The sequence below is a fragment of the Sphaerodactylus townsendi genome, linkage group LG12 (assembly GCF_021028975.2).
Source record: "Sphaerodactylus townsendi isolate TG3544 linkage group LG12, MPM_Stown_v2.3, whole genome shotgun sequence".
Taxonomy (NCBI): domain Eukaryota; kingdom Metazoa; phylum Chordata; class Lepidosauria; order Squamata; family Sphaerodactylidae; genus Sphaerodactylus; species Sphaerodactylus townsendi.
In genome coordinates, this window is record NC_059436.1 from 58,114,379 (window position 1) to 58,142,230 (window position 27,852).

The window sequence follows — 27,852 nt, forward strand, 5'->3', positions numbered from 1 at the left end:
TATAGCACTATCTTACTGACTGTAAAGGATTCAGTGGTGTTGATGAGAAGGGCAGCCACCTAACCTTGAGTACATTCCACAGCCCGGGCGATGGGCCAGCTTCATCGGCGGAGACCTTATCTCTCCGAGGGAGATGAGGTCTCCGTTCCCATGGGAAGCCGGGAGGGGGATGGGATGGTTGGAGTTATAACCTGTGCTTCTGGCGGGAAGTGTCATTCCTGCCACTGCGTGTACTTGAGCTTTCTAAGATGTCTGAATAAACGGTCTTTTTCACCAAAGAGCCTTTTATTTCTGCTTCTATGGAATTCCTTACATTGGAATTCTATGGAATTCCTTACACTGACCTCCCAATCACTTGCCATCAATGATTAATTAGTCTGTTGGGCTGAATACCAGCACGGAGGTTCCATTATGTTCATTTATTGTGCACCTGCCCTTCTTGATTACATCCTGCCTCCTGGTTATTTTTAGTGATTTGAATTGGAGATTTCATAAGCTGAAGGGGAATTAACCGCCATCGCTGATATTAGTTTGATTTGGTTTTTATTTTTGTTTTAATGCTGATTCTGTGTATTGTTTACTTGAATGGAAGCCACCCTGAGCTTGACCATGGCCAGGGATGGTTGGGATATAAGTATAACAAAACAAATAAAATAAAAGACTTGTATGCTTATAGGCTTCCCAGGAGAGAAAGGAATTTCTGCTCCTCCCCTGGCGCTGACACTGCTGATGGCCTCTTTGGGGGCGGTGCTGTGGCTGCATTCCTGGGTGCTGCTCTACCGCTCCTCACCTTGGGCTTGGGATGTGAGTGGTGACTATGTTAATTTTTTCTATAGATGATTGTTTTACTGTTAGAATCAAATGTTGTATTTTGGGATCCACTGACTGACTCACACGCAGTGGTGTATTTGCCTAGGGGACATGGGGCACCCCATGTCCCCGGGCACCCCTAGTGGAGGGCGCAAAAATTTCAGGTTCGTTTGTGTGTATCTTTTAGTGTTTTTCAGTTTTTGGCCTGCAGGGAGTGCAGTTTTTGGGCTAGCAGCACCAAAATTTCAAGGATTTTTCAGGAGACTCTCCTGATGATACCACCAAAGTTAGGTGAGGTTTGGTTCAGGAGGTCCAAAGTTATGGATTCCCAAAAGAGGTACCCCATCCCCCATTGTTTCCAATGGGAGCTAATAGGAGATGGGGGCTGCACCTTTGAGGGTTCATAACTTTGGACCCTCTGAACTAAACTTCACCAAACCTGGGTGGTATCATCAGGATAGTCTCCTAAAGATGCCCTGAAAATTTGGTGCTGCTAGCTTAACAACTGCACCCCTGAAAGCAGGCACACTCCAAATTTTCCCAGATTCTCCTTTTAAATCCACCCCCTTCGGCATGGACTTAAAGGGAGAATGTGAGGTCCACAGTTTAAACATTGAAAGTGATGCTGTTTCAGAATGGAGGAGAATCCACCCCGAAACAGCATCACTTTCAGTGTTGTTTTAACTGGGGACCCCAGATTCTTCTTTTAAGGTGGATTTAAAAGAAGAATCTGGACTCCCTAGTTTAAACACCATTGAAAGTGATGCTGTTTGGGGGTGAATTCCACTGGAGGTGTTTTGTGAGAGATGATGCTGACATTTGTTTGGTAAATGTTTTGCTGGGGGTGATTTGTGAGAGATTTGCATGCTTAATACCTACTTGCACTGGCTTGGAGCTGTTTCTCAGGCTAATAACCTACCTCATAGGGTTGGTGTGAGGATAAAATTAGGAAAGAGAGTTGGTGGGGAGAGGGCCGTGTATGTTTTGCTGGGGGTGGGAGATGTTTTGTGAGCTGGTGCAAAAAATCATTGTTTGGTCGTAGTGGAGGAGGGTGGCTGCCCATATGGTGGGGGGCAAACTCAGTTTTTGTCCCTGGGCTCCAGTTTGCCTAGATACGCCTATGCTGACAAGTGTCTGTTATGGGTTTTCCAGGCTATGTAGCTGTGGTCTGGCAGTTGCTAACAATCTTACTGAAGATGGCAGTCATAGATGTAGGCAAAATTTTAGGAGTCAAAAACAACCAGTTCACAGTTACACTGCACAGAAAACCCACAATACTCAGTTGATTCTGACCATGAAAGCCTTTTAAGGAGGGATCCCAGGAGGCCAGAGAGAGCAGGAGCCAACCTACTGCCATGGCGCCCACCCAAGCCGCCTGTCTGAGCTGCCCGCCACTGAGCCCTGCCCCCCACTGGCCTCCCTGAAGGTTCTTGCAAGAGCCAGCCTGCAGGAAGGCTGGGAGGGGGCAGGGCTTGGCACCGTGGTGGTTGGCCAGCCCAGGGACTGGCCTGCTGCAGTGGTGTGCACCTGAGCCCTGTCCCCCCAAGCCCCAGTCTCCCTGCTGGCTGCTTAAAGTGCGGCACAAGGGGCGTAGGAAGCCGGGGGGGAGGGGCGCGGGGAGCCGGTCATGCCCTGGGCGCCATTTAGGCCCAGTACTCCTCTGCAATACATTGACTGACAAGTTTTCATCATAATTGAAATCCACTTTGAGTCCCACTGAGAAAGACTCAACGGTTCCTGGATGAAGCACACATATTGGATCCCTTGCAGTACAGCTTCCGCGCTGGCCATGGAAACGTGACAGTTGTGGCCAGACATGGACGAACTCTGGCTCCACTTGGACAGAGGCGTTTTGGTGCTGCTGGTATTGCTAGACCTCACTGAAGCATTTGATATAGTAGATCACGACCTTCTGGTCCACCGCCTCACTGATATCGGAGTTCGGGGATCAGCCTTGAGCTGGCTGACCTCGTTTCTCCGGGACTGGGGACTGCAGGTGACATCGGTGGGAGAGAACTCCAGGCGCTATCCCATTGACTGTGGGGTGCCGCAGGGAGCGATCCTCTCCTCGATGCTTTTTAACATCTACATCAGGGGTTTGCAACCTGCGGCTCTCTTTAGATGTTCATGGACTACAAATCCCATCAGCCCCTGCTAGCATACTGATGGGATTTGTAGTCCATGAACATCTGGAGAGCTGCAGGTTGCAGACCCCTGATCTACATGCGCCCCCGGGCAAGTTTGATCTGGAGTTTGGGGCTGCAGTGTCACCAATATGCTGATGACACCCAGCTCATGTTCACGATGGAGGGCAGCCTGTCTTTGGCTCCTGGAGCTCTCCAGTGTTGTTTTGAGGCTGCTGCTGGTTCGTTGAGAGCAAATCGGCTGAAGTTAAATCCTACGAAGATGGAAGTCCTATGGCTGGGATGGGGGGACCGAATGGTGAACTTTTGCCCGCCTTCGCTAGATGGCGAGGCCCTACATCTCTAGCCTCATCTGTCCAAAGCCTGGGAGTGACACTGGCTTCGGCATTATCGCTGGAGATCCAGGTCACTCATACAGCTCAGGCAGCGTTTTACCATCTGCAACAGGTGCGGCAACTGGCCCCATATCTCTCCCGCTTTGACCTGGCCATGGTGATCCATGTGATGGCCACCTTCAGGCTTGATTATTGTAATGTGCTTTACGCTGGCCTGCCTTTGGCTGTGATCCGGAAACTTAAACTTGTACAGCATGCAGCAGCCAGGCCCCTTTCGAGCGCATCTAGTCGGGACTGGATCACACTGGTCCTGTACCAACTTCACTGGCTGCCCATTGAGCTCTGGCTCATGTTCAAAGTGTTGGTTCTAACCTTCAAGGCCATTAATGGCCTTGAACCTACATACCTGAGGGACCCGTACTGCCCCATCAGGTCCCTCTGCTGCCCCATCAGGTCCCAAAACGGACCTGTTCTGCCAGGTGTTCGGCCAGCCAGTTTGATTAGTAAATCCCTATAATATCTAGGCCTCCCATGGGTACAGTAAGGGGGTGAATAAATGTTGACATCTGAGCCAGTCTGTTTTATTGTGTGCATCTGTTTTTATTCTGTATATTTAATTGGGATTGTATTGTTTTTATGACTATTGTTCACCGCCCTGAGCCCTATGGGGGAGGGCGGCACAAAAGTTTAAAATATTAAATAAATAAATAAATAAATAGACCATATTAATGATAATAAGAATAATGGAAGTCTGCATAAAAAGGAACAACAGATGTTTTAAAATGCAGAGCCATGTTTTCTGTTCACCTGTTTTCTGTTAGAGTGATTTCAATGGGAACAGCTTAACACCCAGGAACTGTCAAAAAGTGAAATGTGATTTGACTGACATCCTGCACTACAGCAAGGTGGAGGTACGTCATCTTCACTTTCCCTCCAGTCCGACTGTGCATCAAGGGAGCAGATGAAGAAGGGGAAAGAGTGAGAAGGCAGGAGTACAAAGGGTCTAGTCTGGCTAATTCAGAGATTGCTCCATTAGATAAGCCTGTTGGCTGAAACAATGGGCAAGACGTATGTCACACAATGAAGATAATACAAAAGCCAGGAAATATACTCACTGCTGCATTTTGCTGGTTGTTGTTCACTCTGAGTGCATCCACCACCTCTTTCTCATCAAAGCCCATCTCCATCAAGGCAATGATAGCCTAAAACCAGAATGAAGAAGCCCGTTACTACTTGGACCAGACTCTGATTGCAAACTGCTTTCTTCCAACACACCCATCCTAGCAACCTTGGTCTGCAACAGACCAACAAACAGGAAGTGCTTTATTAAGCCCTATGCTAGAGCCTGAGCTCAGTCACAGAAGCAAAGGTCATGTTTGTAGCTGTAGTAAAACAACCCTGCAGAGGCTCCTATTTTTATTGGCTCAGCTGTCTCAGGTCTCAACTGCTAGACTTCAATGAGTTCAACTCTTCAGCTAGATACCATTGATTCCCTTTCACAGATGGTAACTCTCCATCACCACCAGCAGGTCGCTGAAAGCATTGCATACGAAAGACCTGCAGTCAGATCCTCTGTGTCAAATGCAAAATCTTTTTTCCTATTCCTTGTTCAATGTGAACACAGAGAAAAATGGAAATTTCCTGCTTGCGATTTGAACAGAGCTAAGCAGACTAGTGGCCTCTCCTTTGAATTTTTGTAAAAGTGACTGAAGTCTAAATAACTCCAAATCCAGACAACAGAAAATGTATCTAACTATACCAGCAATCATTGGAAGTAGTAATAACTAGAAATAGTTGTAATGATGGTCTGTATTTTGTTCTAAAAAAGCCCAGCAGTGCTTCTTCCCACTATTTATTTTGGTGGCTGCTTTATGGATGTTAGAATGCACAAATGATTCATGAGGTTTCTGTGATCTCTGATAATTGTTTGAATATATTTAAACTTTGTAGTGAGAATTTTACCTTTGTATGAATATTAAAAAAAACACCTTGGCCTGCATTCATCCAGAAACAGAAGACACATCAAACTTTCCTGTGTCCCCTAGAAAGGCCACTCCTGGAATGGCACAATCCATATGGAATCCTGTGAGTTGGGTTAATGAGACCTGGAACAAGGGGGTGGAATTAATCCCTTTGGTCAGAGGCGGGTGCTAGAGGAAAGAGGAGCAATTCCACCTCTCTGTTCTTCTTCACTCCAGTTTGTCCCCACTTCTCACCATGACCCAAGAACCCGGCGGGAATGATGTTTCCAGAGGTAGAAAGGAATGCATAAAACTCTGCATTCTATAGATGGAATGGTTGACTACAGAAAGACAGCTGACGAAGACACAGCTGTTAAAAGGGTTTTCTGATTTTAGTTAGTGCATCTGGAGACTTCTGGGTTAATGGTTGTACACATGACATTTGGGGTAAATCATAACCATATTACTGCATATACATTGTGTTTATATATTCATAAACTTTCTGTTTTTATTTGTTTTAAGCACTTGGCTATTTTGGCTTTCACATATCTTACAATTGACATGAACAACACTGATAGGGATGCACTTGCTTGTTGAACTATTAGACCTGTTTTTGGACACCATAATTCTTTGGCAGTGGTGACAGTCAATAACTTTGGGGTTTATCAGGCATACTGCAGGCTCCCTAAGGTGCCTAGTCTGGTTTCTCCTTCCCCTGTGTTCCATGCTGACATGTGGTTCCCACAATGGCTTGCAGCTGCATATGTCAGTTTCACATTTGCTCCCCACACCTTCTTGCAATTCAGTGCCTGCGGCTTGGCTAAGTGGTTACCTGGCTGACTGATGAGAGAGGAGTTCAAGAAGGAGCCCTCCCAGGAGCCATTTCCCATTTCCATGCATTGTGAAAGGGGTGTTGTTATGAGACATGTGAACAATGGGAGTGGAACAGTCAGTCAGTATGGCAGTCAAAATGGGTCATGAAAATGAAAGCAGCACAAAAATGGGTTCATTCTGCAGCTCCCAGCCATGGTGTTTGTGGTGAGGTCACTGTGAACATTCAGCTATCATTGACTTCAAGAAGGCCAGCTCTGCAGAGCGGCAGACGGCGGGGTTCCTTGACACAACTCAACTGCACTGAACTTCCATGTAGAGTTCTGAATGCCATGATGTATCATCACACATCATTACAGACTGACCCCAACCCCTGGTGACCCCTATAAGACAGGATTGAGTGTGTGTGTGTGTGGAATAACTCTACCATGTCCCTCAGAAGAGTGGCTTGCCCATTCCCTCCTCCCTCCTCTACTTGGTGAAAAGTAGGGAAAAGTATTTAAAAACTGGATGTAATTTTAAAAGCGGTCAGATTCCACAATGCCTGCACTGCCCATTTCCATCTCCCCCACCACAAGCATTTCTGGGGGTGTGGGGTGGGGGACACTGGCCTGAGACATGTGAACAATCACTCAAAATCATCCGGGGTTGAAGCCCATGGACATATTTCCCCTTCCCTCAGGAATTGGGAGCTATCAGTACTGGTGGTCTTCAGCATTTCCACATTTGGGCACTGCAGGCTTCTTTCAATACACTTTACATCTAATGTGATGGGTACCACCTCCATGACAGGAACATCACTCCCCACTCTGCCTCACATATTTTTCTGTCAATCAGAGCAGAGATGTGTCGTTGTGGAGGGCAGGAATGGGCCAGCAGATCATGGGGAGGGGCTTCCTGGACTCTGAGTCTGGTGGGGACCCAGAATGCCAAGGGCCTCCCATGGGCTAACTGGGAGACATTGTGGGGGAGACCCACAGTGGCACCAGGATGTGGTTCCCTTTCTGAGGTCACCTGAGTAAGGACCTGGTTGGGGGTCTGAGGACCACCTGAAAGCACAAGGGGTTTCTGACAGTACAGCTGCTGGAGAGTCAGCCTCCCCCAAGGATGGGCTGCTGTGCCAATCAGATAACTGGGGCCAGGGCGCCTCATGCACCATATGTGTCCTTTTGAGGTGATGGCACCATGAGGGGTGGGGGCCTGCTTGAGGTCTCTGCAGGAGGGGGATTGCTGGGGCCCTTGCCAACTCTCTCAGCAGGCTCAATCCCTGCCCATGCCCCTTCCCTTTCCCCATGGATGTGATATCTGCAGGGCTAGGCCCCATGGTCTATCAGTCCCTGCCTGCTCTATCCCTCATTGCTCACCTGTCACAACAAAAAACCTGGTTGGGATGCTGCAGTGAGGTTGCTGGGGATGCAGATTTAATATCATCATCATCATCATCATCATCATCATCATCATCATCATCATCATCATCATCATCATCATCATCATTATGGTAGATTTCACAGCTGCCAGATATTTATCTGGTTGTTGGCCTTCATTACAATTCAAGCCTCACCCAGAGGCCTAGGAAGTTGTAATGTATCGGTGTAGTATTCGTGCGGAACCCAGCAGGGCTGCCTTCTGAATTTGACAGATGTTAATTTTGTCAATTCGAAGATTTTTATTATTATTATTATTATTATTATTATTATTATTATTATTATTATTATTATTGTTGTTGTTGTTGTTGTTGTTGTTGTTGTTGTTGTTGTTGTTGTTGTTGTTGTTGTTGTTATTAAATAGGCTGCCTCTCCCCTTTCAGGCTGGGAGGCAAACAGCAAACATACATACCTTTCAAACAACAGTAATATGCATCATTATAATCTCCAAAAAACAAAACAACACAACAATCCAGATGGCAGATTCCTTGTCAATTGTACTAAACAATAAAAACCTACCACACCATGGGGACTAATTTAATGACAATGAATAGCTGATGGTTGATGGTGAATGGTTACAACCTCAGAAACCCAGCTACACGCTTTTTTCCCTGCCACCCAGTCACTGACAAAACCCTTTAGGGAGCACGCTAGCAACACCGTATACCAGTAGCCAGCCAAAAAATTCCTACTAATGAAAGGAACCTCCATCAACAAAGCAGAACTTTCCTGCCTCTGGCCCTCCCACCATAGCCTACAGATCTCCTTGAGATGATGTTCCTGGGGCACAGAAGACTCTCTGGGATGCTATCAGCAAACTGGGGACTGTACGGCAGGAAAGGGGTACTGGGTACCTTCTTCTGTTAGCAGAAAATTTAATCTGAATCTAATCCATTATTACGTGCAATACTACAGACTTCTGAGCCCCTAAGAAGCATTATATTAGAGAAACAGTATTCAAAGGATCATTGTTGTAACAGACAAACATGCCCCCTGGAATTATTATCACTGAACATCTGCTGTTATTCTTGGCACTTAAGCGATCCTTATAGTTTGAGTCCTTGTCCATATTGCTCTGTGATCATGAAGGTGGCTTTTCAGCTGTCCTCTTCCACAGCCGTAAACTCTCCACAAAGCCTCCATGTTTGCCCCCCCGCCCCGAACAGCCTGCAGGAAAAACTTGTCCCTGCCACACAACAACAGAAGCCTATCCAGATCTTCACTATTTCCTCTTAAAATTAAGAACAGACTTCTGCCATTTGGAAGTGTGTTAAAAATTATTTATACCCTTTTAGAAATTGCAAGGGGGGGGATCCTAAGGGAAGAGGCACAAGAGAGTGCCAATACTATTGACATACATGAGCTAGGCCATTGGACCATTTTGGCCAGATATTGTCCAAACTGACCAGGAGCAGTTCATCAGAGTTTTCACCTGGCTACCTCAGAGCCTTTCTGATGGGAAGCACATGGGATTGGTTCTAGGATCAGTACTCCATCCAGCAAGAGTGGCTCACAGAACGCGCCACCCTTTGCTTCCCTTTGCCAGTCTTCACTGATACATGGGGGCGGGGGCGGGGAAGAAAACAACAAGTAAAAGCAAGTGCCACAAAAATCAGGTAGTGAATTAAGATGCAAATTTCAACTGCATTAGTCAAAGGGGAGTACCCTACCACTAAGATATATTTACACTTATTGTATGGGCAACACACCCTGAAACCCCCACACACAGTACCCTTGGATCAGGACGAAACTCTCTTTTCCTGCGTATCTTCTTGAATATTTCTGTCAGCTCATCCTTCGGCTCTTCTCTGTTCACATCAAGGCTAGCCCCAGCAGCAACTGCCTGAGTGGCGAATGCATCTGTTCCTGTGGCATTTTCAACCAAGAACTGACCTGGCAGAGGAGTATCAACTGTGGGGTCATCTGCATGCTCAATTAGCCATTCCATGGCCTGAGTCACGGACATGCTGCATTGGGAAGTTCACACATGAATAAATGTCATTAGCATCAAGACGAGACAAGAACAACCAAAATGAGGAACTTTTCTGCACTGAATTTTGCTCTAGTATGTACACCCAATCTTGCCACGTGGCACTGCTACAGATCATAGCCCCCACCATGCTTTTATTTCATATTTGATTGTACATCCTGCACTCATATAAACATGGCTACCACCAACAATTACCAGGTTAAAAAAATGGACACAGAGTAACAACAAAACAAAACATTAGGGACAATTGTAAATTATCATCAGATCTTGAAAAAAAAGGGGGGGGGGTGTTTGGCTTACTTCTGGATTCCTGCTCAGTATTTCTAGGGCTGGGCAGTCTTCAAATGATGGGATAGAACTGCCTCTTAGTCTCATGTGGAAAGACATCAAGGGGAAGAATTTCCACCAAACCCCCAGGCCAAGTATGGAATATAGACACAATTCTAATACTATATTACAAACTTTTTAAAGGGTGGTGGGGTGGTGGTGGAATCAACTAACCATTAAAAAAATGGGAATAATATAAAAGAGGGGCATTCCATGAGATTAACTACCAAAGCGTACACCAAGGTCCTAGTGCTTGTTTCCTATATAATTGTGTTCCCAGGAAGGGTGAGTAGATCTATTCTAAAGTCCCTGAGAATATGAATTCACAGGAAAGTAAGAATTTCCTCTCTCCATTAGTCCCAGGATGAGGCACCTTTTGGCTGATGGGATGAAGAACAGCTCCCTATGGTGGGATCCAACCCACCATACAGAGATTGCGGTTTGGAAGACTTCTCTTCCAAAAGCCACATCTGCTGAGATAAAAGTAAGAATGTTAAGAAGAGTCCTGTTGGGCCAGATCAGTGATGCATCCAGTCCAGCAACTGATTTCAAACAGTGGCCAATCAGATGCCCTGAAAGGTGAGCAAAGAAGACACCAAGATGAACATTTTCCCCTGATCTTGCTTCCTAGAACTGGTATTCAGAGGTTTGCTGCTTCTGCAAACAGGGATTCCCTGACTAGTGGAATTTAACTAGTAGAAGTTTACCCAGTGAAAGGAAGGATGCATTCCAAGACCCATCTTACACCCTTAAAACAATGAACAGCTTGTTATTTATTGAGCATTAAACTCCATTACCCTGTAGGCTGCCATAATCCTCACCAAGATTTTTATTTTGTTTTTTTTTTTTTTTTTTTTTTTTTTTTTTTTTTTATTTTTTTTTTTTTTTTTTTTTTTTTTTTTTTTTTCTTTTTTTTTTTTTTTTTTTTTTTTTTTTTTTTTTTTTTTTTTTTTTTTTTTTTTTTTTTTTTTTTATTTTGTGAGCTGACTGGCACAAGTTATACTAGGATGGGACAGAACCAATATGAAGTCACATGCAGGCAGTCTGTGGACCACAGGCTGAACAACAGGTATCTCTTTAAAAACTAATTAAGGAAGGTCAGACAAAAAGACATGGCCTTTGTAAGCAAGGGTAGTGGAAACTGTTGCAAGCTGCTGCCTTAGTGTGCAGGTATCAGGCCTTGGTTGAGATCATTTTGGAGAAACTGAAGAATGTCACCTACTCCTGGGCTTTCCCAATTCACCATGGCAGCATGCTACTGTGACAGAAAGGTCTGCCACATGACATTGTAAACTCTGTTTGGTGGTTGTGATGGGTTTTCTGGGCTGTGTGGCCGTGGTCTGGTGGATCTTGTTCCCACAATACAGTACTATCAACCACATCTTTGCATAGCAAGTTCCACCCAAACACTTACTGATTGGTTCCCCACTCTGGGACATGGACAATATATACCCCACTAAACATTCCCTTCTCACTGGACAAAGAATGTAACAGACTTCCCTCTGTGATATACCTCTGAAGATGCCAGCCACAGATGCAGGCGAAACATTAGGAACAAGATCCATCAGACCACGGCCACACAGCCCGGAAAACCCATTACAACCAGTTGAATCCGGCCGTGAAAGCCTTCGACAATACATTGAACACCTCTGTTTGGAGGATTGCCTGTGAGGTAGCTGAAGTGTCCTAGTTTAAATAACAGGTGTCCCTCAATCTTCATGCTGTAAGATGCATCGGTCCCTCTCAACAGGGCTAGTTTCCCTGCTAGCTGCTCCCAATACAATCCCATACAACACCTTTGCTGTCTGTCACATATACTGGTGATGTCTGCCACCAATTATTTTACCAAAATGGTGAAAGGTCTGGAATCCCTGCCCTATGAGAAGAGACAAAGGGAGCTGGGGATGTTTAGTTTGGTGAAGAGAAGGTTAAGAGGTGACATGATAGCCATGTTTCAGTATCTGAAGGGAGCCTGCATTGGCTCCCAGTTGAGTTCCGGATCATCTTCAAGGTATGGGTGCTAACCTTTAAGGCCTTACGCGGTCTGGGACCCTCGTACCTTCGGGACCGCATTACCCCATATGTCCCTTCCAGGCCTCTGGGTTCGGCAGAGGCCAATTTGCTGCTAGTCCCCGGCCCCTCTATGATGCGGCTGGCCTCCACCCGGGCCAGGGCTTTTACGGCCCTGGCCCCTGCCTGGTGTGGAACACTTCTCCCTCCAGCTGTCCGGGCCCTCGCGAGGTCTTGGTGAATTCCTTGGAGACTGTAAGGCGGAGTTGTTCCTTGAGGCTTTTGGATAATCCGGCCGCTGATGTGTGCCCTCCCTCCCCCCTACTCTAGTTCTTGTTTTAGGGTCCCTCCACCATCTATGGGACCCCTCCCCCCCTCCTTTGCGGAGGTTTTTAAAATTGGATTTTGTTGCTGACGCTGTTTTATATGTTTTATATGTTTAAACGCTGTATCTATTTTAAATCGATTTGATTGTATGTTTTAAACTGTTGTTCACCGCCCAGAGCCCTTCGGGGGTAGGGCGGTATAAAAAACTCAAAATAAATAAATAATAAATAAGTGAGGGAGCAAGCTTGGTGAGGGAGCAAGCTTGTTTTCTGCTGCTCCAGAGACTAGGACCAGAAGTAATAGGTTCAAGGTGAAGAAAAAGAGATTCCACCTAAACATCAGGAAAAACTTTCTGACAGTAAGGGCTGTTCAGACAGTGGAATGCACTACCTCTGAGTGTGGTGGAGGTTTCTAAAGAGAGGCTGGATGAACATCTGTCATGGGTGCTTTGATTGTGACTTCCTGCATTGCAGGTGGTTGGGGATCTTCCAACTCTATGATTCCATGATCCTTTTCAGTTGTAGACCCCCCATTATGGAATAGCTTTCCTGCCTTAATCAAACTCTTCCTGATGTAAATTATAATTGTTTTTAAGGGCTTTTTGACAAAATGTTTTATGGGGTTATATAGTGGTGCATAACTTGCTTTTAGACATAATTACTAGCACTATTTTAGTTTGTTAGCAGCTTTTGGTCCTGTACATCAGAAATATTGTAAATAAAATTGGCCCTCAAACCTGGGTCAACATAAAGGATATTTCTGCTTGCTGCTACAGAACCTTTTCTGGAATCCAAGGGATCAATCAGATGGGGAGTCCAGCCAATCCTAAGTTAGCAGACATTTGAAGTGCAAGAAGGATGCTACCTTCCTGGATTCCCACAGTTAAACAAGTCTACCTTGACTTGTCCAAGGCACACTTGCTAAGCCTATTCACAGCTACATGATGACAAGCTTCTGTTCTTACGAAATCGTTACTGCTTGCCTGTGGAGGTCCCCTGACCATGTGTCACCTTGATCTTTTGCACATATCTTAGTAGATATGTTTTTGTAGATCAACATGTATTTGTTCTTTGAAGCATGAGAAAATTGATCAACAAAGGACTATGGTTAAGGACAACCCATCAAAGTTATTACAGAGATTGTTGGGTTATTAGAAATTATAATGAATAAAGAAATCTATAACGAATAAAGAAATCTAGTCTCAGTTTTAGTCAGAGTGACAAAAAGTGTGCAGTTTCCTAATCTTATACTCAAATAGAGAAGTTGGTCAAATATTTGGATACTTAATTCTGGTGACTGGAGCTGTGAATGGGCAAGATAGACCTTTTTACAAACCTCAAAAGGGGTATACAAAAATCTGAAATTTAAATACACACACATTGTCAGGACTGCAACTCCCAGCATGCACCGGTTCCCGCCTTTGTCCAAAAAGAGCGGGAAAGCAAACTGAGAAACTACATCCCACCGAAGCTTCATGGCCAATGAGAGGCCAGAGGCTGGGCGGGGTGGGGGAGTTGATCAGTTGTTGTTGAGTTCAGAAATAAAATAAATACATGAATCCTCAGTTCCAGCACCCTGTAGTTAAGCAACATAAATCAATAAAGTTCCTTTTCTAAAGCTAGCTTTGTCTGTGTTCAGCCTTACATTGTGTTGGAACTCACTCTTATTGTTCTACCACGTGCTCAGACCTCCTATAGGCATGGCTGGGTCAGGAGAACGAATCTACGCTCACTATCCCTGACTCTCCCCAGCAGGACGAGGGACCCTGGTGAGGCGGCCTACACCTGAATGAGCAGGTGCGACACCCCTCCTGCGAAGACGTGGACGGGGAACGAGTGCACCTGGTGACATTCCCAAGCACCTGGGAAAGAATCGAGCCGTGAGGCAGACAAGCAGCAGCGTGCTTATGAGGCACTGTGACTCAAGACAGAGAAGGTCACCTGGTAGAGGGACCTGCTACAATCCAACCTTTCAGACCTTCGGCAGCAAGTGGAGTTCCTGATGGCCCAACGGGGAAGGGAGAGAACAGCTCTCGAGCCCTCCACAACTGCAGAGATGGTCGAGGGGGACAATGTGGAAGGCGATCTGAGAGCTGAGCTGCACTCCCTACGGGGGTAGCTAGCCGACCTTACACGGGACCGCAGTCCCGATCACCAAGGCGACAGGTCAGTCGCCACAGGGAGGAGCGCTCCAACCTACCAACAAGGCCCTGTGTCCCAGGGAGGGCCTCGGAAAAGTTTTAAGTGGACTTTGATGGGAATCCAGATGAACTTGCCTTTTTCTTGATCCAAGTGGGTTCATACATGGAGGTCCACGGTAGCAGCTTCTATTCGGACTGGGAGAGAGTGTTCGAGATCGGGACCCGGCTCTGAGGGGAGGCTGCTAATTGGGTAATGGGACTAGTAGAGGAAGATGTGCCGGAAATCTACAACCTAGAACGGTTCCTGCTGGCCCTACAAGAGGTTCGATGATGCTCTGGTGGAAGAGAAGGCTCGGGGCGAACTACAATGCAAGTTCACTGCTGACTTCCGCAGGCTAGCCAGACACTTGCGTGGGTGGCCTGAGTTGGTCCTGGTTCAGCTCTTCAAAGATGCTCTTCACTCCAAGGTACTACAATAGGCCCTGACCCACGGTGACCCTGAGACATTAATGGAATGGATCAGGTAAGCAGGGGACGCCAAGATACGGATCTGGCAAGTGGAGCAGTCGGAACAACAGTGGAACCACACCCAACGCCAGCCGCTCCGGACGCCAGAGAAGGCTGTGGACAATGAGAAGACACAAGCGGAGCCCTCCCAAATCCACTCGTGCCTGCCATCGCCGCTTAGGCCTGTGCCTGCACTGTGGAGAAGGCGGCCACCTCACTGCGTCTTGCCCTGGTCATCGCACCCCAGCAGCTGCTTCCGGAACTAAGGGCCCACTGCACTTGGGAACCCCCGCGAAAGGTTCCCAACGACCCCGCCCTGCGAAAGCCAGTGCTGCCCTTAACCTGGCTGCCCAAGCCAGGGACTTGAGCGACTCTGAGGCGTCGGACACCCAGGACGACAGTGCATCAGCAGGAAACGACGACGACCTGGCTTAAGGAGCGCTGGTGGCCAGGTTGTCCCTGTAGGTGCCAAGAAGCTGTTGAGTGCTTCTTCACTGAGCGCATTGTCATTTCGGTCACTCTTTCCTTCCCGGGGTCTCAGACCCATACCCGTGCCAAGGCCCTCATTGACTCAGGTTGCTTGAGGTGCCTGATCCACCCTGTTTGGGTGGCGGCGTTAGGACTCAAACTCATTAAACTGAAACGGCTGCTCTGGTTCGAACATATGGATGACACTGTGCTGGGAGGGGGGCTTTCCCCGCACAAGTCGTGCTGATCTATTCTGAGACCGTTCAGGAACACATTAACCTGGTGCGTGAGGTGTTGTGCTGCCTCATTGTCAGATCCCCAATGATGGAAGCAACCTCTTGTTAAAACAGTAGTTTATTCAGCAACTTGAGAACAGCGTGGAAAAGCCAGAACTGACTTTTCCCCACACAAATAGTCAGTAATATCAGTGAGGGTGTACCCCCCTGATGTGAACCAAGGCAGAAATATGCAGACAGTGAGATAAAAACGCAAGTCCGTTAGAGTCGGCCTTGGCCATCACCTGCTGGTGAAATTGAGCAGAAACACACTACATAATATTCAGCTAAAATCCCTTCCCCCCGCCCCCCCAGCCTCAAAGCTGCAAGTGGCCCCAGTCCCCCTTAGGCATCCTGACATCCTGCTTCTTCTAGGGCCCTCCCCCAGCTTGTACAGGAATGATGGAAGTCCCAAATGAGCTTGGGAGCTCTGATGTGAATAGCGTCCACCCATTCATTATGTCCAGGTAACCAGCCTTCCCAGGAAACCAAATATTGCAAGCAGTTACAATAAATGCGAGAGTCATGTATAGCAGAAATTTCATAATGCTGCTCTCCATTAATCAGAGTTGGTGGAGTTGAAGTAGACTCTGGATGCCACGAATCCAGTAGCGGTGCTTTCTTGAGCAAACTGCAATGAAAAACAGGGTGAATTTTATGCAATGCCTTTGGCAAGTCCAGTTCAGCAGTCACACCATCGATAATTTTTAGAATCCTGTATGGCCTAAAGTGCTTCAACCCCAATTTAGTGGGTTTATGAACATCATGGAGATTCTTTGTAGACAGGTAAACCACGTCTCTGACCGGGGTGCTGTGTGGTTTCCGGGCTGTATGGCCGTGTTCTAGCAGCATTCTCTCCTGATGTTTCACCTGGGTCTGTGGCTGGCATCTTCAGAGGATCATGTCTCCGACCGCCAGAGGGAGCTCGCACCTATGTTTGTCTGCCTGCCGCTTGTAAGCAATCTGAGATTTTTGCAACGCTTGACGAATAGCAGGCCAGACAAACTCTGGATCCACTTGTTTAGTTCCGGGGGAATTGCCTTTCCTTGAGACAGAAAAGGAATGGGCTTAGTGGAAAATCCCGAAACTACCTCAAAAGGCATCTTGCCAGTGCTGCTGTGAACCACATTATTGTAAGCATATTCAGCAAATGGCAGTAGATCAACCCAATTGTCCCACTGGTAGTTTACATAACACCGCAAATACTGTTCAAATTTCTGAATAGATCCCCATCAGATTGAGGATGATAGGGGGAGGAGAGTGCCTGCTCGATACCCAACAACTGCAGAAAGGATATTTATTGGTGGTGGATACTGCATTCAAACCCCGATAGTCCGTACACAAACACAAAGAGCCATCTTTCTTTTTGACAAACAATACTCCGCGCCTTCCAATGAAACGGTGGGCCAAATTTTTATTCAAAAAGTCTTGTAAGGCAGCATCCTCAGTTTAACTCATGGGATACAATCGACCCTTTGGCAGAGTACAACCAGGAACCAATTCGATTTTACAGTCTGAATCACGATGCGGGGGCAACGTATCACATTCAGTTTCTTCAAACATCCGCCATAAATCCTTGTAAGGCGCGGGAATGTCAATCGGGAGGGAGGAGACATGATTGCCATAACTTAAGGCAGTATTTGCAGGAGGGTGTAATAGCATGTGCTCACCACAAGGGTGTTCCGTGAAAGTCACAACATGATCAGCCCATTGGATTTTCGGATCATGATCAATTAACCACAGCATTCCAAGTATGATCAGATAATCCAAAATATTCACTATCACAACACTTCTACGTTCCCAGTGGTTTGCGCACTGAACAAGTACAGGTTCTGTACGGGAAGTTACTGGGGGACTACCATTCATTTGGTTGAAGGACAGGGATTTATGCAGCAAAAAAGTTTGTAAATCCAAGCTCTCCACAACACTAGGGTGTATTAAGCAGTGGGAGCAACTGGAATTCACAAGTGAATGGACTTTTAGTTTAGGACCTTTAGGACCTTTTGACAGAATTTAGGACCTTTAGGACCTTTTGACACTCACCCTTTCTGAAATATCCTAAGTGGTGTCCAAAGTCTTCGCGTAGCCCTTACTATTGTCATCGGACGAGTTATAATCCAAGTCAGTGGGAAGCGCAAGATGTGCTGTACCTTTTTTTGGAAAAGGTAGCCATCATAACCTTTGGCAGCTGGCGCGCCTCTTGGGACAGGGGCTTTCTGTGGTTGTTTCGCATGGCAGCCAGCCGCCATGTGGCCGGGTTCTCCGAAGTAAAGAGACAATCCCAGGCACCTGCGACATGCATTTTCAGATTTGGACAGTTTTTGACGGAGGGGAGGTTTCTTCTGAGGCCCAGGTTTATGAGGGGCTAAGTTGCCCGTATGGGATTTCGCTTCATGCATCCGTGCATCAGACATGCCAGCCAGCATGATCCACTCCATTAAGGTCTGGGGACTATCTTGTTGAAGTGACCACCGCAGCAACTCAGGATGCAAAGCTTGTTTAAATGCAAACACTTTAACTGGGTCATTCCAGTCAGGGATTTTACTAGACACTGTATGGAAATTTTCCACAAATTCCACAAAAGGCATAGTCCCTTGGCGCATCATCATCAGTTCCTTTTTTGCCTCTTCCCCAACGAACGGGCTTTCAAACCGACATCGCAGGGTCATCATAAATTCCTAAAAGTCACGAAGTTCAGAAGCCCCTCTCTGGAAAAGTTGTACATACCACTCCGCTGCTATATCGTCCAGAGCGGATCCTACCTCATACACCTGTTTCAGGACATTCTGGCATTGACGGTCACATTGCTGCATATGGGTGCTGACTTGCACTAGAAACACAGGCAGCTTTTTCTGTGAGCCATCGTAACATGTTGTCAGTCTAAAACGGGGGGGGGGGCGCGCTGAGGAAACTGTAGGTACCCCATAGGAGGCATCATAGGATACCCTTAAGGTGGCTGGAATGGAAATGGTGGTGGCGGAGCTGGAAACAGTGGTGGAGCTGGTGGGGCAGGAAATACAGAAGGCCGAACTGGTGGGGCCGGTATCCCCAATGGTATCGGTTGCACAGGAATACCAACTGGTTGAGCCGGTTGCCCTCCAGCTGGTTGAGCTGGTTGCCCTGCATTGGCGCCATCACCCGGCTGCCCTGGATGTGGTACTGCCAGTTCTCCATCTCCGGCTGGCACAGCCCCATCAGCCGGAACTCCTGCTGGGAGACCACCAGCCCCAGCCCCGTCAACAGGTGGCTGTCAGTAGTCAAATTATCCTAAATAATTGTGCTGAGTGAGAGCTTGCAGATGTGATGCTCACTGCAAAAGTCTTGTTTCCAATGCGAGCTAATAGGAGATGGGGGCTACACCTTTGAAAGTCCATAACTTTGGACCCCCTGAACCAAACTTCACCAAACCTGGGTGGTATCATCAGGATAGTCTCCTAGAGATACCCTAAAATTTTGATGCTGCTAGCCTAAAAACTGCACCCCCTGCAGGCCCAAAACTGAAAAACACTAAAATTCAAAAAACACAAATGAACATGGGGGGCAGCAAAACTCAGATTTTGCACCGAGTTCCATTTTCCCTAGCTACACTTCTGACCCTCTTCCTCTCTTGACATCGCTGCTGAAAGGTGGGGGGAGAAAAGAAGTGACTTCTCTTCTCACCCTCCCACCACTTCCAGCAGAGATTAAAGGAGATTCTATGGCAGATTCTCTGATCTGACCTGGTTCCATTGTAGCCAATGGGGAATTTCTGGGGGTGTAAGCAGGGTGCACATTTTTCAAGGTAGAGGCATCATACTTTCAGGGTGGCTTCGGGAGACACCCCTGGCAAGAGCACCCAGGTTTGATGAATCCTGGCCTGCTTACACTCACCCAGAAATTCTCCATTGGCTGTAATGGAGCCAGGTCAGTTCAAAGGGAGAATCTGGGAAAATTTCTTGGGGTGCCTGTCAGGGGTGCATTTTTTAAGCTAGCAGCACCAGGATTTCAGGATATCTTCAGGAGACTCTCCTGATGATATCACCCAGGTTTGGGGAAGTTTGGTTCAGGGGTGCAATTTTATGGACCCTCAAAGGGGTAGCCCCCATCTCCCATTAGCTCCAATTGGAAACAAGACTTTTGCAGTGAGCATCACATCTGCAAGCTCTCACTCAGCACAATTATTTAGGATGATTTGACTACTGACAGACCTATCAGAGAGGTCCCAAAATGGGAGTAATTTGACCATCAGCTGCAAGGCATTTGCAGCCTTTTCTGCGGATAAAATCCTAACACTTTGCCAGGACTTTTCTGCCAAATTTGATGCAGTAAATGGACGAGAGGCCCCTTGGCCGTCTTCAGGTCCTATATTGGATCATTTCAATCAGCTCTCTCAGGATGATGTGGACAGGGTCCTGAGGGCTGTCAGACCCACCACTTGCCTCTTAAATCCATGCCTATCTTGGCTTGTAATAGCCAGTGAGGATGAAATCTAGATCCCCCTAGGGAGAATTATTAATATGTCCCTGAGTATCAGGACATTCCCGGAGGGATTGGAAGAGGTAGTTGGCTCCCACCTTGGTCATGAGATGGAAATGGCTCTGGCTGCTCTGACAGATGGTCCCTGGAGGCACCTAACTGGATCCCCTCTTCTACTCCCAGACCTACTCCCAGTATGGCTGGGTCGAAGGGGAACCACACTACGTCCAACAGTGGGTGGGACACCAATGATGGGGGCAACAGTGGGGCCCATCAGAAGCCACCGCTGAAGGACATCTTCACCCTGGCACCAGATCGTGGCCCAAAAATCTCGGCTGGAAGCTATGGCTAGGACATAATCAGCAGATCCCTGGGGCCCCAGGATTTCTGGCTAGGGCAGCGGCCCCCTCCAGGCGATGGGACAGAGACCACGAGGGAGCCCTCACGGCCTGTGATCACTGGGAGTCCCTGCAGCTCAAGCATGGTCTGGAACGAGAGTCCGGCCGATGACAGTGCAAGGTCGAGATGCTCCGAAGAAGGAAGACCTCCAACGGGAATGCAACTATAAGAAGCAGGCTGACCAAAAGCGCCACCTGGTACCCTATGCTGTGGGGGACTGTGACTATGTTTCCACAAAAAACCTGAGGGGCCTCCCGGGGACCTGTAAACTGGGGCATAAATTCATCAAACATTTCAAGGTGGTAAGGGTAATTAACTGACTATTCATATTAACCTCAATGAAGTTTTAGAATCCAGAGATTTCAATTTTTTGAGGCCTGATGCCCCCCCCCCCAACCCTCCCCCACTCTAGGGGGTGGGGATTTGCTACAACATATTATCAACTGCTTTGGTGCCTTTTAGCCAGAACTGTCTTTTGCTGGCTCTTTCATGTATGCAATAAAAATTCTTGAACCCATCAAGTGAAGTTATTATCTGAACTGCAAGTTTGACAGCAGCCACATTGCACAGTGTGTTCAGATATCTGGAATATTTGCAACTTGACTTAGGCACAACAGTGTACTGATGTATGTTATTACATTAAGTTTCATTCAATTAAAACAGTCTGACATTCCTCTCAATAAATTATCTCTGAACCATATTCCTTGTCTCTCAGTACTTTTTCAAACATGCTCTAGGAGCGTCAACACTTTGTCACCATATCTTGGTTGCTCTTTGTGGTGACCACTGCCTAATCCAGAAGCTGCTTGCAGCAAGAGGAAGTGCAACAATTTCTTTATGTTCAGGATCTTATTGTGTGAATCTGGGACCAAAATGGAAACTAGGATATACACACCCCTGCAACTGTCAGATTTCAGCAGAACATGAATACTGCAGTAATCCTAGTAAAGTGAAAAGGTAAAAAGTGGACACATTTCTTTCCCTCTTTAAAACTGAAAGAGTGTGCCTTGTCCTTGAGAAGTTGGTGGCTGAGCTGAAATTGGTTGGACTTCTTGCTGCGCAGTAGAATCCATCCACTAAGCCATACACCTGAAGAAGGAAGAAGGTGACTAAACTAGTTAAAGTCAACCTCTAAATGGCTTAACTACAAAATCAAGTCGCCAAACGTAACTGTTGTAGCAAAGAGATCACAAACCCACTTTCCTTAAGCATAAAAGCCTCCTGGTTTACTTGGAGACTGGCCAATTACAAACGTACAATGTTCTATCATGCACTGATGAAATCAATCTTGAGTCAAATGCATTCATTACCCAGCAAAAGCTCCCCAAAGATGCATAGGTTTTACACCTACTGGCTTAAACGAAGGGCTTTGACAGCTCTACTCTCTGGAAACCCCATTTCTGTCAGTTGGCGCAAGGCAATCTCATCCACTCTGTCGTCCTCATCTTCATCTAACATGGCTAAAGACAAAAAAAGGCAAAAAGAACTGAATTAAGCATGCAAAATCAGATCAACATACAATAAATTTAGCATTTTAGGAATCTGACAAATAAAACGATATCTTCAAGCACAGGAAGAGACTGGATTTCTCTAGATAGATAAGTTGGAATGCCAGGTCAGGGCATCAAACTCCATACCAAATGGCAAAAAGTGACGGCCAATCCCGTAAGATCAAGTGGTTCCATCAGAGACACAAAACATTTCATGCCCTGAGCCTCTCCTAGAGGATTTTGGGTATTATCTGGTCTTACTGTAGTGGAGATATCAGAACAGAATCAGGTTTTTTTCTTTAACATCTTCATCAGTATTACTGTATATAAGTCATCTGCAGAAGCTTCTGGATACTTGAATTTTGAATTGGGAATAAATTAGACAATTTGGGACAAAATTGTCCTGATGAGGAGAGGCTGCAGCATTTGGGACTCAGTCTGAGGGGAGATATGATTGAAGTCTATAAAATTATGCATGGGATAGAAAATGTTGACAGAGAGAAATTTTTCTCTCTTTCTCACAATACTAGAACCAGGGGGCATTCATTGAAAATGCTGGGGGGAAGAATTAGGACTAATAAAAGGAAACACTTCTTCACACAACGTGTGATTGGTGTTTGGAATATGCTGCCACAGGAGGTGGTGATGGCCACTCACCTGGATAGCTTTAAAAGGGGCTTGGACAGATATATGGAGGAGAAGTCGATTTATGGCTACCAATCTTGATCCTCCTTGATCTTGCAAATGCCTTAGTACACCAGGTGCTCGGGAGCAGCAGCAGCAGCAGCAGCAGCAGCAGCAGAAGTACATTGCTTTCACATCCTGCATGTGAGCTCCCAAAGGCATCTGGTGGGCCACTGCGAGTAGCAGAGTGCTGGATTAGATGGACTCTGGTCTGATCCAGCAGACTCTTTCTTATGTTCTTAAAATCTATTAAGCTGAAACCATGTGCAGGTATTGAGAATAGAATTATTTATATTGCCTCAATAATACTTATAAAATACACAATGTATAATTGTTATTAATATTTTACATTTTCCAATTGAGCTAAAAAGCTCAATTGGAAAATGTAAAATATTAATAACAATTATACAGCATTGCTAGCAATATTAATGTAATATTGCTAACCATTTAAAAGTTAGTATCCATCTAGGCTTGTGTCTATAACATTTAACAGAAATTGGTTGTATAGGAGTGGAGACAAGGAGGGTTGATTCATTCTAACTTTAGCAAATCTTGCACAATATATTGCCTCTAAATATTCTACTTGTTCCTATTTTATAACCCTTATCCTAAAAGTCTAGATAGGTTCTAAATATTAACACATATACTTAAACAGAAATATGTTTTGAAGTCTACACAAAGTTAGAAATATTGAAACACAGACTTTTAGACATGGAAAGGACATCGAGGGTCACCTAGAGAAAACCTTTTGCACAACAGAGGAAAATCACAAGGACCCTTCCCCCCTCAACCCCCCAGTGACACCTGCTTTATGCCCAGATGAGGTAGAAAAACCTCCAGAACCCCTGGCCGATCTGGCATAAAGGAAAATTCCTTCCACACACCCAAAGTGGCCATCAGCATTACTGTGGACATGTAAGAAAGGGCCACGACAGCCAAGCAGGAGTGCACCTGCCAGATAGACATGGGGTGTCACATGTCCCCGGGCACACACCACCCAGTCACATGGGGTGGGAGTGCTGGGTGCCAGCCGGGTCTTTCCGCCCAGCCTCTCCTGCAGTTTGGCGCCTGATGGGCCCAAAGCTGACAAGTGTGGCCCCAGCATGGAGGGAGCCACCAGGCGCTGTGCCGCAAGGACTCGGCTGGGCCAGGGGGCCATTTTAGTTCTTGCCCCGGGCACCATTTTGTTTAGGTAAGCCACTGCAGCCAAGCACTGGTACATCCGCTTCTGCCCTCACCGTCTGCTTAAGAATTAGCATTGCTATCAGATGGCCCTCTAGCCTCTGCTTAAAATCCTCTAAAGGAGACCATTACCTCCCAAGTATGTCCGTTCCACTCAGAAACTGCTCTAACTTTCAGGAAGTTCTTACTAATGTTTAGCAGAAAAACAGGGTTGCACTTACTTGTAACTATTGTTCATTGAGGACTTCTGTGCATACACACATTAGGACTGTACCTGTGCAGGCTTGCCATTTGGCAGATTTTTATAGCGTCATAGCAACAGGAGGGGGCACCTCAAGGACATAGGTAAGGGAGGGGTTCTTGGGTTCAACCCCCCATTACATGTCCGAAGCTCCGCCCCATTTGTGATTTTTAAAAAATATTTTAAGTTTTTTTGTTTTTTGGCCTTCAGGGAGGCAATTTTTAGGTTAGCAGCACCAAAATTTCAGGGATGTTTTGGGAGACTCTCCTGATGATACTACCCAGGTTTGGTGAGGTTTGGTTCAGGGGGTCCGAAGTTATGGACTCCCAAAGGGGGTGCCGCCATCACCCATTGGGAGCTATAAAAGATGGGGACTACACCTTTGAGGGTCCATAACTTTGGACCTCATGAACCAAACTTCACCACACCTGGGTGGTATCATTAGGAGAGTCTCCTAAAGATACCCTGAAAGTTTGGTGCTGCTATCTTAACAATTGCACCCCTGACAGCAGGCACCCCCTAAGTTTCCCCAGATTTTCCTTTTAAATCCACCCCCTTCGGCATGGATTTAAAGGGAGAATCTGAGATCCCCAGTTTAAACATTGAAAGTGATGCTGTTCCAGGGTGAGAATCCACCCCAAAACAGCATTACTTTCAATGTTGTTATAACTGGGGACCCCAGATTCTCCCTTTAAGGTGGATTTTAAAGGAGAATTTGGGCTCTCTAGTTTAAACACCATTGAAAGTGGTGCTGTTTTGGGGTGGATTCCAGCATCACAGCAGCCGTCTATGGGGGTGTGTGTGTGCAAAATTCAGATTTTGCACCGGGCTTAATTTTCCCTAGCTATGGCCCTGCCCAGAGGGGAGGGTAGAAGGGGCTGCTGGCTGCCAGCTGGGAGCTTTGGTGGGGGAGGGGTGGGGGAGGGCAGGGCAGATGAGTCTGCTGTCCCCGGCCTCAGAGAGCTGCTTTTATAAGTACCGAGGCCAGGGCGGGGCTTGGGGAGGCATGGCCACGCCCCCAGAGATGGGTGGGAGTGGGGCCTCACCCCCAACCCCCCATAAAAATCTATAACAACGTCTCTGGGGCACCTCACCCTCTGGAGACAGACATGGCCTTTTCTTCCCACATAAACCATCATGTGCTCTGAAGAGCATCCCCCCCCCCCCCGTTCCTGGTTGCCGCAATCTGCCCTCGTGTCACCTAAGTGATTTTACTTTTCAGTAAGAGGGCGCACAGAGAGGCAGGAGGAAGGGAATGTGTGTCTGCATAGAAGACCTTGATGAACGGCAGTCATAAGTAAGTGCTACTCTGTTTTCACCTTTGGTCTTCAGTGCATAATGTAGGGTTCACTCTGCTTCTGAAGATGCATGTGGGAAGAAAACAGGGAAACCCACCTTTTGTGCTAAGTGAAAACTAGAAACCACCTTGGGTAGAAACTCCAAGCTTGGGTGAAGAACTACTTTTTCATTAAAGATCTTTTTAAAAAGCAGGATCTACATGGGGGCAGCCAGTTCATTAACTCTCCTGGTAGACCACTGTCAGGCTGAAGCCTGGCAATTGTTCGTGAGGCCGGGGCGGGGGGGTGGGGTGGTGTCCACTGTGTGTCTTCTCCAATAAAGGCTTCTCATCCTCAATGGTATAGATTCTAATTTGGGTCATTGATCCCAGGTTTGACATTAAGCTGGTTCTGTCTAACGACTGCTCTGGCTTCCATGTACTCGAGTAAGGGAGCTACTGGTGGCACCAATGGGGCCGGGGACCAAGATAAGACCCCTCGTACCCCACTATGGAGTGGCTATGGGGTTGAGCCTTATAACCCCGACGAGGACAATGGGAAGAGGCGGAGAGCAATGTCTCCTAAAATGGTAGTTCATAATTTATGTCATATCCGGCGCTTGCTCAGCCAGTCATACCTTCTCGGGGTCACTGCCAGTGCTCTAGCTGAAGCATCTGCAGCATGTTGGCCTGCCTTTGTCTTTTGTATGGAGAGGTGAACCATAGATTGTGTCTCTTCTGGAAGGAGATCTAAATGGGGCAACAGCTTTTCCCGTAGAAAGAGCTGACAACAGTCCCAATGGTTGTCTTGATAGTTCATGATGTGAAAATTGACAGCGGCAGACAAGTAGGCCTTCTTACCAATGGATCCTGTAGCTCCAACGAGGCAGAAATCTGAAATTAGAGTCCTGTGGACTGAATTGGAAACCTATGTTGCTGACCTTATGCTGTTAAATCCAAATGCATTTCCAGTCCTGGGAGAAGACCTCAATGCTAGAAGAAGACCCTGGGAGAAGACCCAATGATCACACCCTATATGCTGATGTGGGGATTTCTGGACTAGTTTTGCAGTGGCTATGTTCCTTCCTTCAAGGTCAGAGTCAGAGGATTCAGATTGGTCAGAGTGCTTTTGGGTGCCAACCAAAGGTGTGTAGGGTCCCTCGGAGGCAATTCTTTCCACAATGTTATTTAATATCTATATGCACTTTCTTGTTGGGTTAATATGGAGGTTTGCGCTTGGTTGTCATCAACATACAGAGGACATTCAGCTCTATCTGTTAATAGATGGCTATCCGAACTCTGCCCCAGATACTCGGGGAGCTGTTTGGAGGCTGTGGTGGAGTGATTGGAAGAGAGCCATTTGAAATTCAATCTGACAAAGTTAGAGGTCCTGTGGCTGGGTCGACAGGATGGAGCAGGCTTGCTGATTGTCAGCTCTGAGCAGTGCGTAACTTAATATTGTGCAAACCATGAAGAGCCTAGGTGAGTATCTGGATTCCTCCTTATCAATGGAGGCCCAGTTAACACACCTTGCTCACAGTTTTTTATCATCTGCGCCATGTGAAGCAGTTGCTGTTTTTTGTCCCAGGCCGATCTAGCCACAGTTCTCAGTTAGATTATTGAAGCTTGCTCTATGTAGGGCCACTCCTGGGCCTGATCCAGAAGCTCCACCTGGTCCCTGGCCCTTGTAGGAACTCCTTGTTGCACACACATCCAACCAGAACTGTGCCACCTGCATTGGCTCCGGGTGGGGCACTGGATCAGGTTGAAGGTTCTGGTGTAAACACTGAAAGCCCTAAATGGCTGGGACCCACTTATCTTCTGATATGTTCCTTGAAAAAAGGACGAAAATAGTAGTAATTGGAGATTTTAATTATCCTGATATTTGTTGGGAATCAAACTCTCCCAAGACTATAAGGTTCAACACATTCCTCGCTCGCCTTGCAGATAATTTAATGGTCAAGAAGGTAGGAGATCAGCTATTTTTAGATCTGCTTCTAACCAACAATGATGACCTGGTCAGCTATTTTTAGATCTGCTTCTAACCAACAATGATGACCTGGTTAAAGGGGGGGAAGTGGTCAGATCCTTAGGTGGGCATAACAAACTCCTGGAGTTTGTCATACAGTGGAAAGGGGATGCCTAGCAAAGTCAGACACACATTCTAGACTTTAAGAAAGCTGATTTCAGTAAACTTAAAAAACTACTTGGTGTGATCCCATGGTTAAGAATACTAAAAGAGAAGGGAGTAGATGCTAGATGGGAGTTTCTTAAAAGTGAGACGTTGAAGGGACAATTACAAACAGTTCCAATGAGCAGGAAAAATGGGAGGTATCCAAGGAAACCAGGATGGATGTCTAAATAATTTTCAACCAAGCTAAGATTTAAAAGGGACATGTACAAGAAATGGAAAAAGGGGGAAATCACCAAAGAGGAATTCAAACACATAGCCAGGACATGTAGAGGGAAAGTCAGAAAAGCTAAAGCTCAGAATGAGCTCAGGTTTGCCAGAGAGGTTAAAAACAATTTTAAAAGACTTTTTTGATTATGTCTGTAGCAAAAGGAAGAAAAAGGAT

General features: G+C 46.5%; 2 protein-coding genes and 1 long non-coding RNA gene across 8 annotated transcripts in view; 1 reads left to right on the plus strand and 2 right to left on the minus strand.

Annotated features, from left to right (window-relative positions):
* The window catches only part of UBAC1 (UBA domain containing 1), a 185,442-nt gene that overhangs the window by 44,861 nt on the left and 112,729 nt on the right, over positions 1-27,852 (minus strand). For all 6 annotated transcript variants that reach the window (XM_048512272.1, XM_048512271.1, XM_048512273.1 and 3 more), the window contains 3 exons: positions 21,755-21,863; positions 9,238-9,472; positions 4,405-4,491 (listed from right to left, as the gene is read on the minus strand). In XM_048512272.1, the coding sequence (XP_048368229.1) occupies positions 4,405-4,491; positions 9,238-9,472; positions 21,755-21,863 (431 nt within the window). The remainder of the gene's footprint in view (positions 1-4,404; positions 4,492-9,237; positions 9,473-21,754; positions 21,864-27,852) is intronic.
* Positions 651-27,837, plus strand: LOC125441617. Its single transcript, XR_007245873.1, has 3 exons — positions 651-664; positions 21,361-21,367; positions 27,659-27,837. It is a non-coding gene; the product is annotated as an uncharacterized LOC125441617 (long non-coding RNA).
* Positions 15,611-18,940, minus strand: LOC125441616. The gene is made up of 2 exons (XM_048512278.1): positions 17,593-18,940; positions 15,611-16,180 (listed from the first exon to the last, which is right to left on the minus strand). The coding sequence occupies exons 1-2, from the start codon at positions 18,219-18,221 to the stop codon at positions 15,895-15,897; spliced, it is 915 nt and encodes a 304-aa protein (XP_048368235.1). The 5' UTR covers positions 18,222-18,940; the 3' UTR covers positions 15,611-15,894.